This window comes from Papaver somniferum, unplaced genomic scaffold (genome assembly GCF_003573695.1).
Source record: "Papaver somniferum cultivar HN1 unplaced genomic scaffold, ASM357369v1 unplaced-scaffold_84, whole genome shotgun sequence".
NCBI classification, from domain to species: domain Eukaryota; kingdom Viridiplantae; phylum Streptophyta; class Magnoliopsida; order Ranunculales; family Papaveraceae; genus Papaver; species Papaver somniferum.
Window position 1 is genome coordinate 1,315,488 of NW_020651415.1, and position 14,287 is coordinate 1,329,774.

Below are 14,287 nucleotides of genomic sequence, written 5' to 3' on the forward strand. Positions count from 1 at the left end.
TCAATCGAAAGATAGAGAAAAAAAATGAGGTACAAGACAGACCATTGTGTAAAAGGAGGTATGACTTTCTACCCTTTACTTGCAGGAAAGGAAGTACAACCAATCCAGCGATGCAAATAAAACGGAGGAAGAAAAGCTATAGCCGAGAGCCGACGATGAGCAGTGGAGAACGACATAATTCCAAAGGTCCAAAGGGAACTGATTGCAAACCTTAACCAGCTAACCGGTAAAAGAAGCGTGTACTACTGCAAAAGAGGAAGCAACCATGGTTGGAAGAGCATTAATGGATGACGCAAAGGCGGAAGGGATGAACAAGCATATGACTTAACGGCCGAAGCTATGTCATGAGGGGCATCAACACTCATCTTAAGGATGATTGAAATGGAGAATCGGCGACATAAAGGAGTCATGCAATTCACCTGGTCCCCACAACCAATCCAGAACCGGAAAAGTAAAGCAGCTTGCGAAGTAAAGCAAATCACGACCTACGAAGGGAATTTATGGAGATTCTAAGGAGAGGAAGAATGGAAAGAGGAGAAACGTCTGTTACGGGAGGAAGGCACAACGAGAATCAGTGGCAGGGCGGCGGTAATAACGACAATAACTTAAGAAAAAGATAACTGAAACCATCGTAAAAGAAGAATCAACTCACCAAGAGATGAGAAAGAATGACGATAAGGACGACAGAATCAACCCACGAAGAGACGAGAGAGAATGTCGATGAAGACGACGGAATCAACTAAAGAGGAAAATATGTGCAAACAAAGAAAGTTGAGATAGTAATTATACTTTGTCGAATAACTCCAGTATGACCCAAAGAAGACAAGGAAGAGGACAAAGAAGAAACGCGCAAAGCCGTCGATGTGATAAATTATTGGCGAAGTGGAGGTAAGGACGATTGCAGTACCAAAGAGGAAACACGCAAAACCGTCGATGTGATGAATCATCAATGAGGAGATAAATCAACTCCAACCCGGAGAACATACTAACTCATACTCGAAGGAGTATCTCACTTGGATATTATACGAACTACGGTGCTCTGAGATCTGATTCGGATATATACAAATTCAAGGCTCACGGATAAAGCCGCAAAAACAGCGAAGGAAAAGACAAGTATGAGAAGAAGTAACTCGAGTCCAGCGAAGCAAAGTAAGCGAGAGATAGAGAACGAAATAACACGAGTGACACGAACTGAACTTGGACGTCGCTTATATGCGGATGACACCTCATGTACCAGCAGCGAACTCTCATCGTAGAGAGATAAGCTTTTGCTCAGTAAAGCACATCACCAACATAAAGCTACAAGCATGAATGATATGCAAAGATTAAGAGAAGAAAGCTACGAGTCAATAAGAGAAAAGAAAAGGGCAAACTAAGGAACATATAATCAAAGAGAAATATTTGGGAGAAATAAGACCTCAAAACAGGCGATTAAGACCTTATATTAGGAGGCTGATAAGACCCACAAAGTAAAATGGTTTCCAGGGAAACTTAAAACCTTCGCCTAGGAAGGCTGAGAATCCACGACATGCACGCTATTTCGCATGAAAGTGCAAGAGGCAAGACCTAACGTATGTCGTGAACAACTCTCAGAATAACGAGGTAGGGGCAATGATAAGACGTATCCGCCGAGGGTCCCCCTTTTGGTGATGGCCTTCGGTAAGGGGTGTAGTAATATTACCAGGGCGCCGACGTATTCGGTTGAGCTGCGGGTGCCTGGGACATCTTGAGGGTTACCTTCCATGTCCGTATGTCAAGTCCTGGCTACGATGCACTAGGTTCCAAAGAAACTCCACCTAGGGTGTGACTTCGTAACCAATAGCCATATCGGCGAAAGGGATAAGAAGTCACGAAAACAACTAACTTTCGTAATAACCGGATGGGAGGAGACCAACATGCATGTTAGGGTTACCCTCCTTGAAGGGTCAATCAGGGGGAACATAAAGGGACGACACCCTCCGGATTAGGGAGCTGCGTGACCAAAAAAGATGACAATATCATGGGGCTATTATTCATGGGAATAACTAGGCCTGTCATATTGTTGCGAAGTAAGACCTCGATATAGAATGTTAAGACGATGTTGATGGATTGTTATTTGCAATAGTAACGAGCGCCTGAGACTTCGTCGAATTAAGACCCTTAATGTGAGGTTGGGTCGCAATAATACCTTAATTAGGAGATGCAATAATACCTCGTATAGCTACATACCAATAGAAGATGAGGGCACGTTAAGTCCTACTCAACAGGCTGGTAAGACCCAATAAATACAAGTAGAAGACAACAAAACCTAACCCGTACCAGTTTACAACCCCAAAACCTGTACAAGAGGCAAGAGAAAGAAAGCAAACAAAAGCAAAAGAAAAGAAAGAAAGAAAATAAAGTGATGAAATATGATTATCAAGAGCAGTCATCTTTCAGTTTGTATACATGTAAAAAGCTATCATTTGCATATTTAGATTTACGAATTTTGAAACACAGAAAATCCTCCTCATTACAAGCTCTCCAAGCAACTTTAGCTAAAAGTGCAGAGTTGAATTGTTCTAGGTTTCTTAAACCTAAGCCACCTAGAGCTTTAAGAATCATAAAATTATTCCATCTTATAAAGTACAAACCTTTTTCTTTCCCCGACCAAAATTGTCTTTGCAAAGTGTCTATTTAAGCTATCATGTTCTTAGGAATTCTAAAACTACCCACTTGATGGGAAGGGAGAATATTGAGAACATGCTTGACCATAGTAGTCTTAGCAGAGTAGTTCATGGTTTTACGTTTCCAGTTTTTGAGACTAGAGCCAAAAGATTGCAAAATAGGCTTAAAATCTTTAGTTTCATCTCTTCCTAGTAATAGAGTAACTCCTAAGTACTTATCAGTATCTAGCATTCAGTCATATTGAGAGCATTGGCCAGTTCTACTCTAGTTTCAAGGCTTATATTTTTACTAAAATAGACACTGGATTTATTAAAGTTGAGCATTTGACCAGAATACATACCAAAAGTAGCAACGACATCCATAATACCTGCTATAATATGCCTTTCTGCCTTAGTGAAAATGAGTATATCTTCTACAAATAAAATATAAATTATACCTGGAGCCTTTCTGACAACTTTAACCCCAGAGATAACATGATTATTCGCAGCATTCACAAGAAGTCTAAACAGATATTCCATTGCAATTATGAAAAGATAAGGGGATAAAAGATCCCCTTGTCTTAGACCTCTAGTAAGACAAAAATCTTCAGTAGGAGAGCCATTTAGAAGAATAGAAATCCTAGTTGTACTTATACATTGCTCAATCAGATTACAAAATTTTCAGGGAAACCAATTTTTCTAAGCATTCCTAGAAGAAAAGGCCATTCTAGTCTATCAAAAGCCTTAGAGAGGTCCAGTTTTAAAGCCATAGTTCCACCATATCCCTCTTTATGTTTTGTATGTATCATTTTATGAGCTATAATTATATTATCATGAATCATTCTACCAGGAACAAAAGCTGCTTGAAAAGGAGAGATAATATTCTTAATATGAGGCTTAATTCTACCAGCAATGATTTTAGAAATGATTTTATAAACAGTGTTACATAAACCAATTGGTATAAAGTCAACTGCATACTTATCTGTGTCACCTTTGGGAATCAAAGAAAGATAGGTTTTATTGAACTCTCTTGGCATGAAACCAGTAGAGAAAAAACTTTGTACAACCTGCACAATGTCTTTACCTACAATTGTCCAATTAGATTGATAGAAACCTGTTTGAAACCCATTAGGTCCTGGTGAACTCCATGCAGACATATTTTTGACAATGTCAAAAATTTCTTTATCAGTTGGTATTCTACAAAAATTCTCAGAAGAATCAGTTTCATTATATCAAAGATACTTTCAGGAATCTGAATATTGCTAGAAGTGCTAACAGTGCTAAAATGAGAAACAAGAAGCCTAGAAATATCTTCTCTACTATCATAGCAAGTGTCACAACTATCAAAAAGGCAATCAATATTTTTTCTTATCATCCTCCTATTAGAGAGAGTATGAAATTACCTAGAGTTATTATCAGCTTCAAGGATATATTTGTCACCAGAATTTTGCTTATAAAAATCAGTTTTGACATCAAACCAGAATTCTAAATTCTTGTTAATGTCCACCAGAGTTTTCTGTTGAGTAACATAATATGGTTGATTCTGCACAACTAGAAGTTGTTCCTGCAATTTATTGATATTTCTATCTATATCGCCAAATTCTATTCTATTCCTTTGAGACAGTCTTTTTCTGGTTTCGTGGTGTTTACTAGAAAGTTGATAAGATGGAGAGCCATTAGTGGAGTAATTCCAGGCAGTTTCTAACTGATACTTGAAAATAGTATGTTTGAGGCACATGAAATAAAATTTAAAAGGCCTCCAAATTTTATTACAAACATGTTCAATTTGTAGCATTACGGGACAATGATCAGAGCCAGCTTGAACAAGATGATGAAGTTTAGCATTAAAAAAACTGTTAAACCAAATACAATTGGCTAATGCCATATCAATTCTAGATTTCTTAGAGCCTGTACCCAATTTATTACTAGACCATGTACAGTGTCTACCTACATACCCCAAATCCATTATACAACACTCATTACTTTCATCCTGCATATATTTATCCTCTAAAGAGACATATGAGGAAGCAATATCATGCAAGTAGACATTAAGGTCTCCAATAACTAGTCATGGTTGTTCTAAGTTTTGTTTGATTATTTTCATAATCTCCCATTGTTCTTTGTTTTTATCTAAATAAGTTGAACCATACATTAAAGTAACAAAAACATCAGGTTTGGTAACATGCAAATTAGCAACTACATGAATCATGTTATGAGACACTTCTTCAAGAGAACATTTAATTTCATCCTTCCACATTAACATAAACCCACCAGCAAGACCTATTCTATCAATGCATATGAAATTACAATAATTCAGTGATTTGGCTAATTGGATCATTTTTTCTTGCTCTATTTTAGTTTCATAGATAAACAAGAAATCATGCGAATGAGTTTGGATTAAAAATTTTAGCTGATCTTTAGTATGTTTTTTTGCGAACTCCTGAACATTCCAAGCAATTATCTTCATGATTGAAAACAAACTATGTTCTACAGTAAAGAAAATAGCTAGATTTAACTATAGATGAAATATTATATCTAATAATTTGTAATAAAGTTTTAGGTTATACCTGCATGGCCTCTTTTTGAATTTCATTTTTGGTTTCAACCATGCTTGCACTTGAATCATTTCTTTCCATCATTGAGTTGCCATGTTGTTCCATATTAGTAGTAGAAAGAGTAGCATACACATTGGGTGGTTGAACATGGATATTGTGAGGATTCATGGATGGTTCCCTATTTTGGATAGAATTTATCATTCTTTTAGATTGTATTCCATCATCTCCTTATTTATCAGGATGTGCATCAGTACCCATTTCTTCAATTACATTATCAACCATATCTCGTTCAAAAATATCCTTAGCTGCAATTTGCTCTTCCTTAAGATAGGCTTCATATTCAGCTTCAGAGATTACATCAAGGTAAAGTAAGTAGGACCATTCAAGACACTTACTGTTATCATGATCAATGACAAAACATTTCTCACAGATCTTCTTAGGTTGCAGCTCCCAGTGGTATCTAATCCAAACTTTTTCACCACACAAAGTGTTCCACCAGCCTCCACGATGAAGTGGTTCATTCAGCTTTATCTCCAATCTAGCTTTAACTGTATTGTCATATCTTGGTCTACAATTTCGGGGGGGGGGGGGGGGGGGGGGGGGGGGAGAATCCAATAGCTTCATCAACAACTGCACTGTTTAGATGCTCTAGCTTTAGGTATTTGAACTGTAAAGTGTAAATCTGATGAGTAAAGTTGTAATCCTTAATAGGAACACTATTGGTATACTTTAGGACATCAAAAAGGGCTTCTCCCACCAACCAAGGGACATTTTGAATGACTTCATCCCTTTCTTATTCATAGTTTAGTCTTACCATCATAAGATTAGGACCCATTACTCTGATTTGCTTGTTTTTATATCTTCTCCACAAAGAATTTATTTCTCCTCTAAGGATTCTCATATCAATCTTATGCTTCCACATAAGTTTTCCGTTATTCTATTCTTCAGCAGCTACAGTCACATTTTGTTGGGATCCAACAACTCTCCTCCTCTCCGGTAGCTCAATTGCAGCTTTCCTCAGTTGTCTTGAAAGTTGGTTGATAGGATTCTCAGAGGACTGTGCCATTGCCAAAGTAAAATTGTTTCTCTCTACTGATATGAAATTATGAATATGATATTGAATAATTCGTAAAGGATACTTCACCACATTTATATTCACACTGGTATTTCTAGGGTTTATTCTAAATTTCCTTTTTCTGTTAAGAAAATACCGGATATCAAGTAATTGACCCTCAATAAAAGGATTGAAAAATATATTATTAGCTGTATGATAATTTTTGAATAAGGGAAGAAAATAATAATCCTTTAAAGAACAGATGGAATAGCACAATTTTGACGGGCAAAATTTTTGAATTTGATTTTCATGAAGAAGATGAAGATTGCTATGATTTATTTGATGTAAATGAGTAAAGGTTTGGGTTTCTACCTGGTTATTGTCTAAGCTTAAACATAGACTTCTACTACTGATATGAACTTGATGGTTAGCACCACTGCTTGTAAATATATATTCTTCCAAACACTGTTTTTGATTCAAGGAAGTTCCACATGTTGAACAGAAAATCACCACTGGATCCACAAATAAGTCAGGAGACCTGCAGAGAGGAAATTATTTTTCCATTAAAGCAAAAATCAAAAGAGAAATAAACTGATATCTATTTTGAAAAGCAAATTAAAAACCCGAAACTAGGTTGTTCTTAAAATTTACAGATCATTATATAAATTCCACAACCATTAATGATGAATATAAAACATAATCCAAAGAAATCAAGAGAAAGTAGAGATTTTAGAAGAAGATATCAGTAATCATTATCTAGATTAGGTCGAGATGAGAGCAAAAATTATTAAAATTGAAAACGATTTTGAAAATCAGTTAACTCATTATTCACCCGATTTACAGAGTTTCTCTCTCCTGTCGTGTTTTGGGTTACTTTTTGTGATTTCTTCTAATAGTATATCAAGGGTAAGGTCATGCGTTATCAAAGTCATTAGAATTTACTACTACTATCTGGCAAGGCTCATTTGTCCTCCCTGTGCATAACGAAAGTGTACCCTATGTATGAGTACTAAATAAAAAGTGATCAACCTACTTGTCCAACGTATTCTATATCACAACAGAAGGAAAATACCTCCTTGCTCATGTTGTAGGAATGGAGAGTCTTATAAGAGGAACGTATCATCAAAATATTAAATTTAAATTCATTGTCGTCATTTTGCGGAGAAAATGGCGTACATCATGTACGATAGTGTCCATTGATAGTATCAATAAAAATTAATAGTAATATGATTTGTAACTTAGAATATTCTGAATAATAACTTGAAAATTGTTGATCCATAATGCACATGTTTTGCCTGGCGTCTTTAGTTCACAATAGGAAGTTTAGATTATATAAAAGAAAATTGTTTTAGTTTTGTAATTTTAAGATTTTATAGTAGAAGAAAGAAAAAAAATGGTGGAGATTATCATTTTTTCTTAAATCAACAACAAACATGATGGTATGAACAAGAAGGTGAGAAACATCATGCAAAATATCACGTTCAAGGTTCAATACTGATTAAAAAGAAAATTAAATGTATTCAGCACCATTAATGTCTCAGAATCGATAGATAATAAAATACTTTATCAACCGATTATACCTTTCTGTTCAAATATATTCGCACAAATGGTAGTTTGGTGATGTTTATTATCTACCGATTGTGCTAGTAGCCCCAAATTCAAAATTTTCAAAAACCAATGAAATTTTGAAGTTCTCAATTTTCACAATCGGTAGACTCGTGATGTTTATTATCTACCGATTGTACAATCGGTAGCCTCGTGATGCTCATTATCTACCGATTCTGCTAGTAGCCCCAAATTCAAAATTTTCATAATCCAATGGAACTTTGAGTTTCTCTATTTTCACAATCAGACTCGTGATGTTTATTATCTGCCGATTGTACAATCCGTAGTCTCGTGATGCTCATTATCTACCGATTGTGCTAGAGCCCCAAATTCAAAATTTTCAAAAACCAATGGAATTTTGAGTTTCTCTATTTTCACAATCGGTGGACTCGTGAGGTTTATTATCTACCGATTAAACAATCGGTAGTCTCGTGATGTTCATTATCTACTGATTGTGCTCATAGCCTCAAATTCAAAATTTTCAAAAGCCAATGAAATTTTAAGTTTCTCTATTTTCACAATCGGTGGACTCGTGATGTTTATTATCTACCGATTAAACAATCGGTATTCTCATGATGTTCTTTATCTACCGATTGTGCTAGTAGCGCCAAATTCCAAAATTTTCAAAAACCAATAGAATTTTGAGTTTCTCTATTTTCACAATCGGTAGACTCGTGATGCTATTATCTACCGATTGTACAATCGGTAGTCTCATGATGTTCATTATCTACCGATTGTGCTAGTAGCCTCAAATTCAAAATTTTCAAAAACCAATGAAATTTTGAGTTTCTCTATTTTCACAATCGGTAGACTCGTGATGTTTATTATCTACTGATTCCTAACGGCCACAAGTTCCATTTCGAGTTTTGTACTTTAATAATCGGTAGCCAAAAAATATATAAACTTAACAATCGGTAAATCTCTATTTTTTCGAATTTGGAAACTACAACAATCGGTAGTTTCACCAATCATTAATGAACTTAACATATCAACAGATTGCTAACGGCCACAAAACACAATTCGAGTGTATACTATAACAATCGGTAGTTTCACCAATCATTTATGAACTTAACATATCTACCGATTGCCAACGGCCACAAACCACATTTTCAATGTATAGTTTAACAATCGGTAGCTAATATTCCTATATTTACTACCGATTATGCAAGGACAATTGGGTAATCTTCGGAAATTGAGACATCCCATAACCTTGCTAATGGGTTGGGAATAAAATAGTGACCCCTAATTCTTTCAGGGTCGCCCCTAATGACGCAAGGATGTTTTGGTGCTGAACTCCTAGTTTTGTTCAATATATTACTATCAGATATTGGACCCTTTTCTTATTTAATGCGACCTTTTCTTTCACCATCTTGGCACCTTGCCGTCAATTTTCAGAAGGGGCCAGTTTTTCAATGGTTTCCGATGAGAGTCTCTCAAATTTTGAACCTCCTATGCGCATGGGTTTCTGAGAACAAAAATGATTTATTCACCAAAAAATTTGCACATTCTCACCGTGTGAGAGTACGTGAGAGGATAGGTGGGCAGAAGTCTATCCCGTGCGATCTTTTTCGGTGCATTCACAGTGCAAATTCTTCGGTGGGTCTAATAAAACTGTTCTGAGAAACCCAATCTGGTAACACTAGCTGTGTTCGAATTGGCTTGTTACCACCTTAACAGATTTGGGCGTATCCACTCTGCCTAATCACCGTGTATTTGAATTGAGACTTTTGCCGAAAAAGGGCTTAAAAATTTGTCCAATTATGCGTATATGACCAACGTACTACTAAATTACAAAAACGACGTACATGGTTAAAAGGGCAAAATATGACCCAAAAAAATGACGTCCATGCTATTCACAACTGCACGATAAATGTAATGGGAATATTTTTGAAGTGCACTTATAGTGCGTTCGAAATATTGATCGGTCAACTAGACTCATGTTCATGGTCAACAACACTCGACATTGTTTAGTCAATAGTAAACGTTACAATTTTTGAGTGTCCAGTAGGAATGCACCGGAGTCAGTCAACTCGAATAGTCAACGGTCAATGGTCAATGGTACGTTCATGAGACTCAATGAGTCCTCATTTGACCAAAATAGTTGCTAAAAGTCCATTTTCGCGGATAAAAATGTATAAAACCGTTGCTAAGAGTCCAAACAACATCCTTAAAATACTTCATACACAAACAACATCCTGGTGAGATTTTTAGAAACTGTTCATACAAGAACAATTCAGATGACTTGAGTTGTTCAGTGGCTTATATATTACATGCATGCCTTAATATAGAGGACGACATAAGCGCGTTCAATCAACAAAAAGTTAAAGCAGAAATGATGCATGGGTACGTAATTGCATATGTATTCGATGGATACATATCCATTGATGATTAGTTCAATCAGAAGCGCAGAGGTAAGTGTTCAAATCTTCGATGATTTTATGGAAAGTTAGATAAGAAATAGGAACTGGAGAATCCTCATTAATCTTCTCATATTCCACTATCCAAGTTACGATGCTTCCATGTCCATCAGCCTTCGGATTAACAAGTGTTGCGTCGAACTTCTTGTAATCATCCAGCAATACTCCTTCTACTGTACTGTGGTGTATCGTCCTTGCTTCATCTTCATAGGTAGTTCTCTCCTTGCAAGTAAGTGGTTTACCCTCTGCATATACATACAAACATATTAATGTAACCGTAATCAGTTTTCAGCGCACATTATGAAGAGAAAGTAAGATCATGAATCAGACAATTTTGATGTAATTATCGGCATGTGTTGAAGCATACCAATTATATAGTGCCATTCCTTGATAAAACCAGAAGTAATTCCATCTCCCTCAACAGCTTTGACGCCTCTATAAATATGAGGTATTGCGTTTGGAAGGTCTTCGTGGTGCTTGAAAATCTTGTAATATTCATCCGCGTTGCAGTTAACCTCCAGTTCAGTTACTAGTTTCCCAACCAGACCTGAAATGGTATGGTGATGCTCAGCCATAGATTTTTTTTTTTAAATGATATTTGATAATAGCTAATGTTCAGCTAGTTTGTTTTTGATGAAATTGATCATAGTTGATTGAGTTTATATAGAAAACCCAAGTATGAAATGATCAGTTCTTTAAAAATGATGACTCAATATGAGCTATACTGTTATTATAACCTCAGCTTAATTCCCTGATTTATCTAATAATAAAAAAAATCACCATTGAGCCCGGTCTAATGTCAACTTTTAATCCACGCAAATATTCCGAGACTGTGACAAAAACATTGCCAAAACCAATAATTCGGAAAAAAAAAATTCCTTGGCTGTAGGTTCATTTCCTGATCCATGGCATTGAGATTGACTAAAAGATGGGATTCAAATTTACATTTCTAAGGTATAATAACTTTGAAGAGTATAGAAACTTGGCCTGTTTAAACATGGTTACTAATCCGGATACGAATTTTCTTCGGGGTGTACCGAATTCAATTCGGTTAAAATCATAGGGTTTTGCTAGATCCACTGAAAAATAAACCGTGATGTAAACCGAGGGAGATCGAATGGACATGGGGAGCGTTCTGTGCATCGAGATTAGGATGGGCAGAAATTGGCCCCATTTCCCACTCACACGGTTCAATCACGGTGCTTGTTTTTCGGTGTATAAAGCATTTCAGAAAACCATATGGGACCATGGGTAAGAAGAATCTATGGAGCAGAATGAAAATAATTAGTGGGGGAAGTGTTCTTGAGTAGTCTAAATCAAACAATCACGGAATACTAGGATAAACAGTGCACATCTAATAGTCAAAAGAAAGCAGCCCATCATAGAGCCAGCGCATCAACAGTTGGTCATAGGATGTTGTTCAAGGTATAGTGACAGCATAAACTAGAATTGTTTAAGGTGGCTAGGCAAAGAAATGAAGAAAATTTCCCAAATCAAAGAAAATCTAAAGATCTCATGACAGTCTCCAAGTGACGAAGTAACTCAATTATTAGACATTTGCACCTTTTCTCTATACTAAAAAGATTCTATACTAGAAAGAAAAAGGGATAGATGCTGGAGTCGGAGAACTTTTTGTTAAACTAGGTCTTATGGACCGTCGAGCGGTAACTTAGTTATTTAGATCCCCCCAAAAGAAATTGATCACAATATGCATCTCGGATTCCCAAAACAACCGAGCCAATCTCAAAAGTCAAGGCCTATTGTGCAGACCCAAAATCGTATAGAGCTTTATTCGAGTATTTAACCTCTTAAATTAGAAATCTTAATTTCACTCGTATGTATATATGAGAGTATGCTAAACCTAGATAGTAAGGAAACAATGTTTGCAAGAAGAAAGATGGAGATGAAGAGTAAGAGCCAGGACTGTTGTTAGGCACACTGTGGAAGAGGAAAAAGCAAGACTTCGAGTGCGTATTAACCTTGGAAATCTATGAAATCTCTTCATTGATTTGCACTTGTCACGACTGAAAGCTATGACCACAACTAGATCTCTAATACTTTTTGTGAAGAGAATCTGTTTATGACTGCAGAGTTACTCCTAACGTCTGGTGATCACCAGGATGTACGTGTAGTAGAAGTAAGAATCGCTGGTATTCAACGGATTCACCCAGTATGCACCCTCAAAGACTTGATTTGCTTCATGGACACAAGTAACTGTCGTGCTCTGTAACATTAACACTAGGGAATCAATACCATGGATAAAATCAAGTGTTAAACAAGACCCAGAGATGCAGAAAAACCACAATAGTTAATTTTAATGCATGATCCTGTAACGAAGCTAACACAAAGCTCTTATATAATTGCACTCTTAAAATGGTTGATATACGAAAAGCTCATGATGAGTACTGTTTTACAAATAGTTCACACAGAAACAACTCAAAAGACTTGAGTAGAAGTACTGGCTTATTTATATGCATACACGCAGTACTGTCACATTATCACACCAAACACTGAAATGGGCCACCAATTACGGTAGTTTAATCAGAAGCGCAAAGGTGAGAGTTCAGGTCCTCAATGATTTGATGGAACAAAGCTAAATATGGAATAGGAACCGGAGAATCCTCGTTAATCTTCTCATAATCAATAGTCCAACTCACAATGCTTCCATGACCACTAGGCTTTGGATTAACCACAAGTGTTGCATCAAACTTCTTGTAATCATTAGACAAGTCTCCTCCTACGACGCTGTGATGTATTGTCCTTGTTTCATCAGTGTATGTTGTTGTTTCCTTGACAATTAGTTCTTTACCCTCTGGAAGCACAAACAAGAACATAATAAATATACGTCAAACAGGATTTAAGTGCACGATTTGAAGTGAAAATAAGTATCTAAATCAAAAAGGTTATTTTGTGTGTCGATTTACAAGTATATGCGTACCATGAAGATAACCCCATTCCTTTACACAACCAGAAGTAATTCCATGTCCCTCAACAACCTTGACGCTTGTGTAAATATGAGGTATTGCGTCTGGAATGTCTTCGTGGTGCTTAAAAATTGTGTAATATTTGTCAGCGTTGCAGTTAACTTCCAATTCAGTCACTAGTTTCCCAACTAGACCTGAGATGGTATGGTGATATGCCATTGATGATAATTGAGTTTGGTTGTTACTACACTTGAATGATATTAAGCTCTCTTAAGCTTGTTTGATGAAATTGATTTAGTTTAACAAGTTTATATAGAAAACTAAATGTTAAAATGAATTGATTAAAAAATGATGACTCAATATGATCTGTATTGTAGGTTTAAAGATTTTGATTTTTTTTTTTTGTAAAATAGTATGGCTCAAAATGTTCTGTCGACTCACGTAACCTCATGGTAATTCCCTGGATCATATATTAAAAAGGATGCTACTTAGCTATCGTGATAATATGCCCAGATATGTAATTATATCTGACAATGACTATTTCATCGTGATACTTGCTCGCCCATATTAATACACACCTTGATGTGGGGTCTTTGCTTCCTTTTCTTGCCTAGACAATATTGACATCACCTCTAATAAATAAGCAGACGATTGTGCCATTTTGCACGGTTTAATAGTCAGTGTGGGGGTTAATCATTTTATACAGGAGTGTAGACAGCTTATGTCAAGTGGTTGTAACTGCGTCACCACCAACAAATTGGACGTTAAGGTTATATATGTTTTCGCACAAACACCCTAAAAATATAGGAGTATTCTGTTTTTTAAAGGAAGCACTCTTCTAACTTTTCTGAATCGGGTTGAGTTGCGCTTTGTGAATCGGACGATCAGCTCCGTGAATTTTTTCGTTTTGTGCATCTAAATTTCGATCTCTCTTCATCAATCCAGGTGAATTCAATGAATGATTTCAATGATTGGTGTTGATTTTTCTTACAATCTTTGTCCGAATAAGGTTTCTGTTAAATTTTTTGAATATTCTGATAGATTTCGAGTTTTATCAAACTATGGAAACTGGATCGAAGATGGACATCAATTTTTATAGTTTCTTCTC

At 36.1% G+C, this 14,287-nt stretch overlaps 2 protein-coding genes across 2 annotated transcripts; both read right to left on the minus strand.

Moving 5' to 3' along the window:
• Positions 1-10,231: 10,231 nt before the first annotated feature.
• Positions 10,232-10,830, minus strand: LOC113345894 (major latex protein 22). The gene is made up of 2 exons (XM_026589545.1): positions 10,623-10,830; positions 10,232-10,500 (listed from the first exon to the last, which is right to left on the minus strand). The coding sequence occupies exons 1-2, from the start codon at positions 10,828-10,830 to the stop codon at positions 10,232-10,234; spliced, it is 477 nt and encodes a 158-aa protein (XP_026445330.1).
• Positions 10,831-12,585: 1,755 nt separating this feature from the next.
• Positions 12,586-13,474, minus strand: LOC113345810 (major latex protein 146-like). The gene is made up of 2 exons (XM_026589478.1): positions 13,194-13,474; positions 12,586-13,067 (listed from the first exon to the last, which is right to left on the minus strand). The coding sequence occupies exons 1-2, from the start codon at positions 13,396-13,398 to the stop codon at positions 12,793-12,795; spliced, it is 480 nt and encodes a 159-aa protein (XP_026445263.1). The 5' UTR covers positions 13,399-13,474; the 3' UTR covers positions 12,586-12,792.
• Between the last annotated feature and the right edge of the window lie 813 nt (positions 13,475-14,287).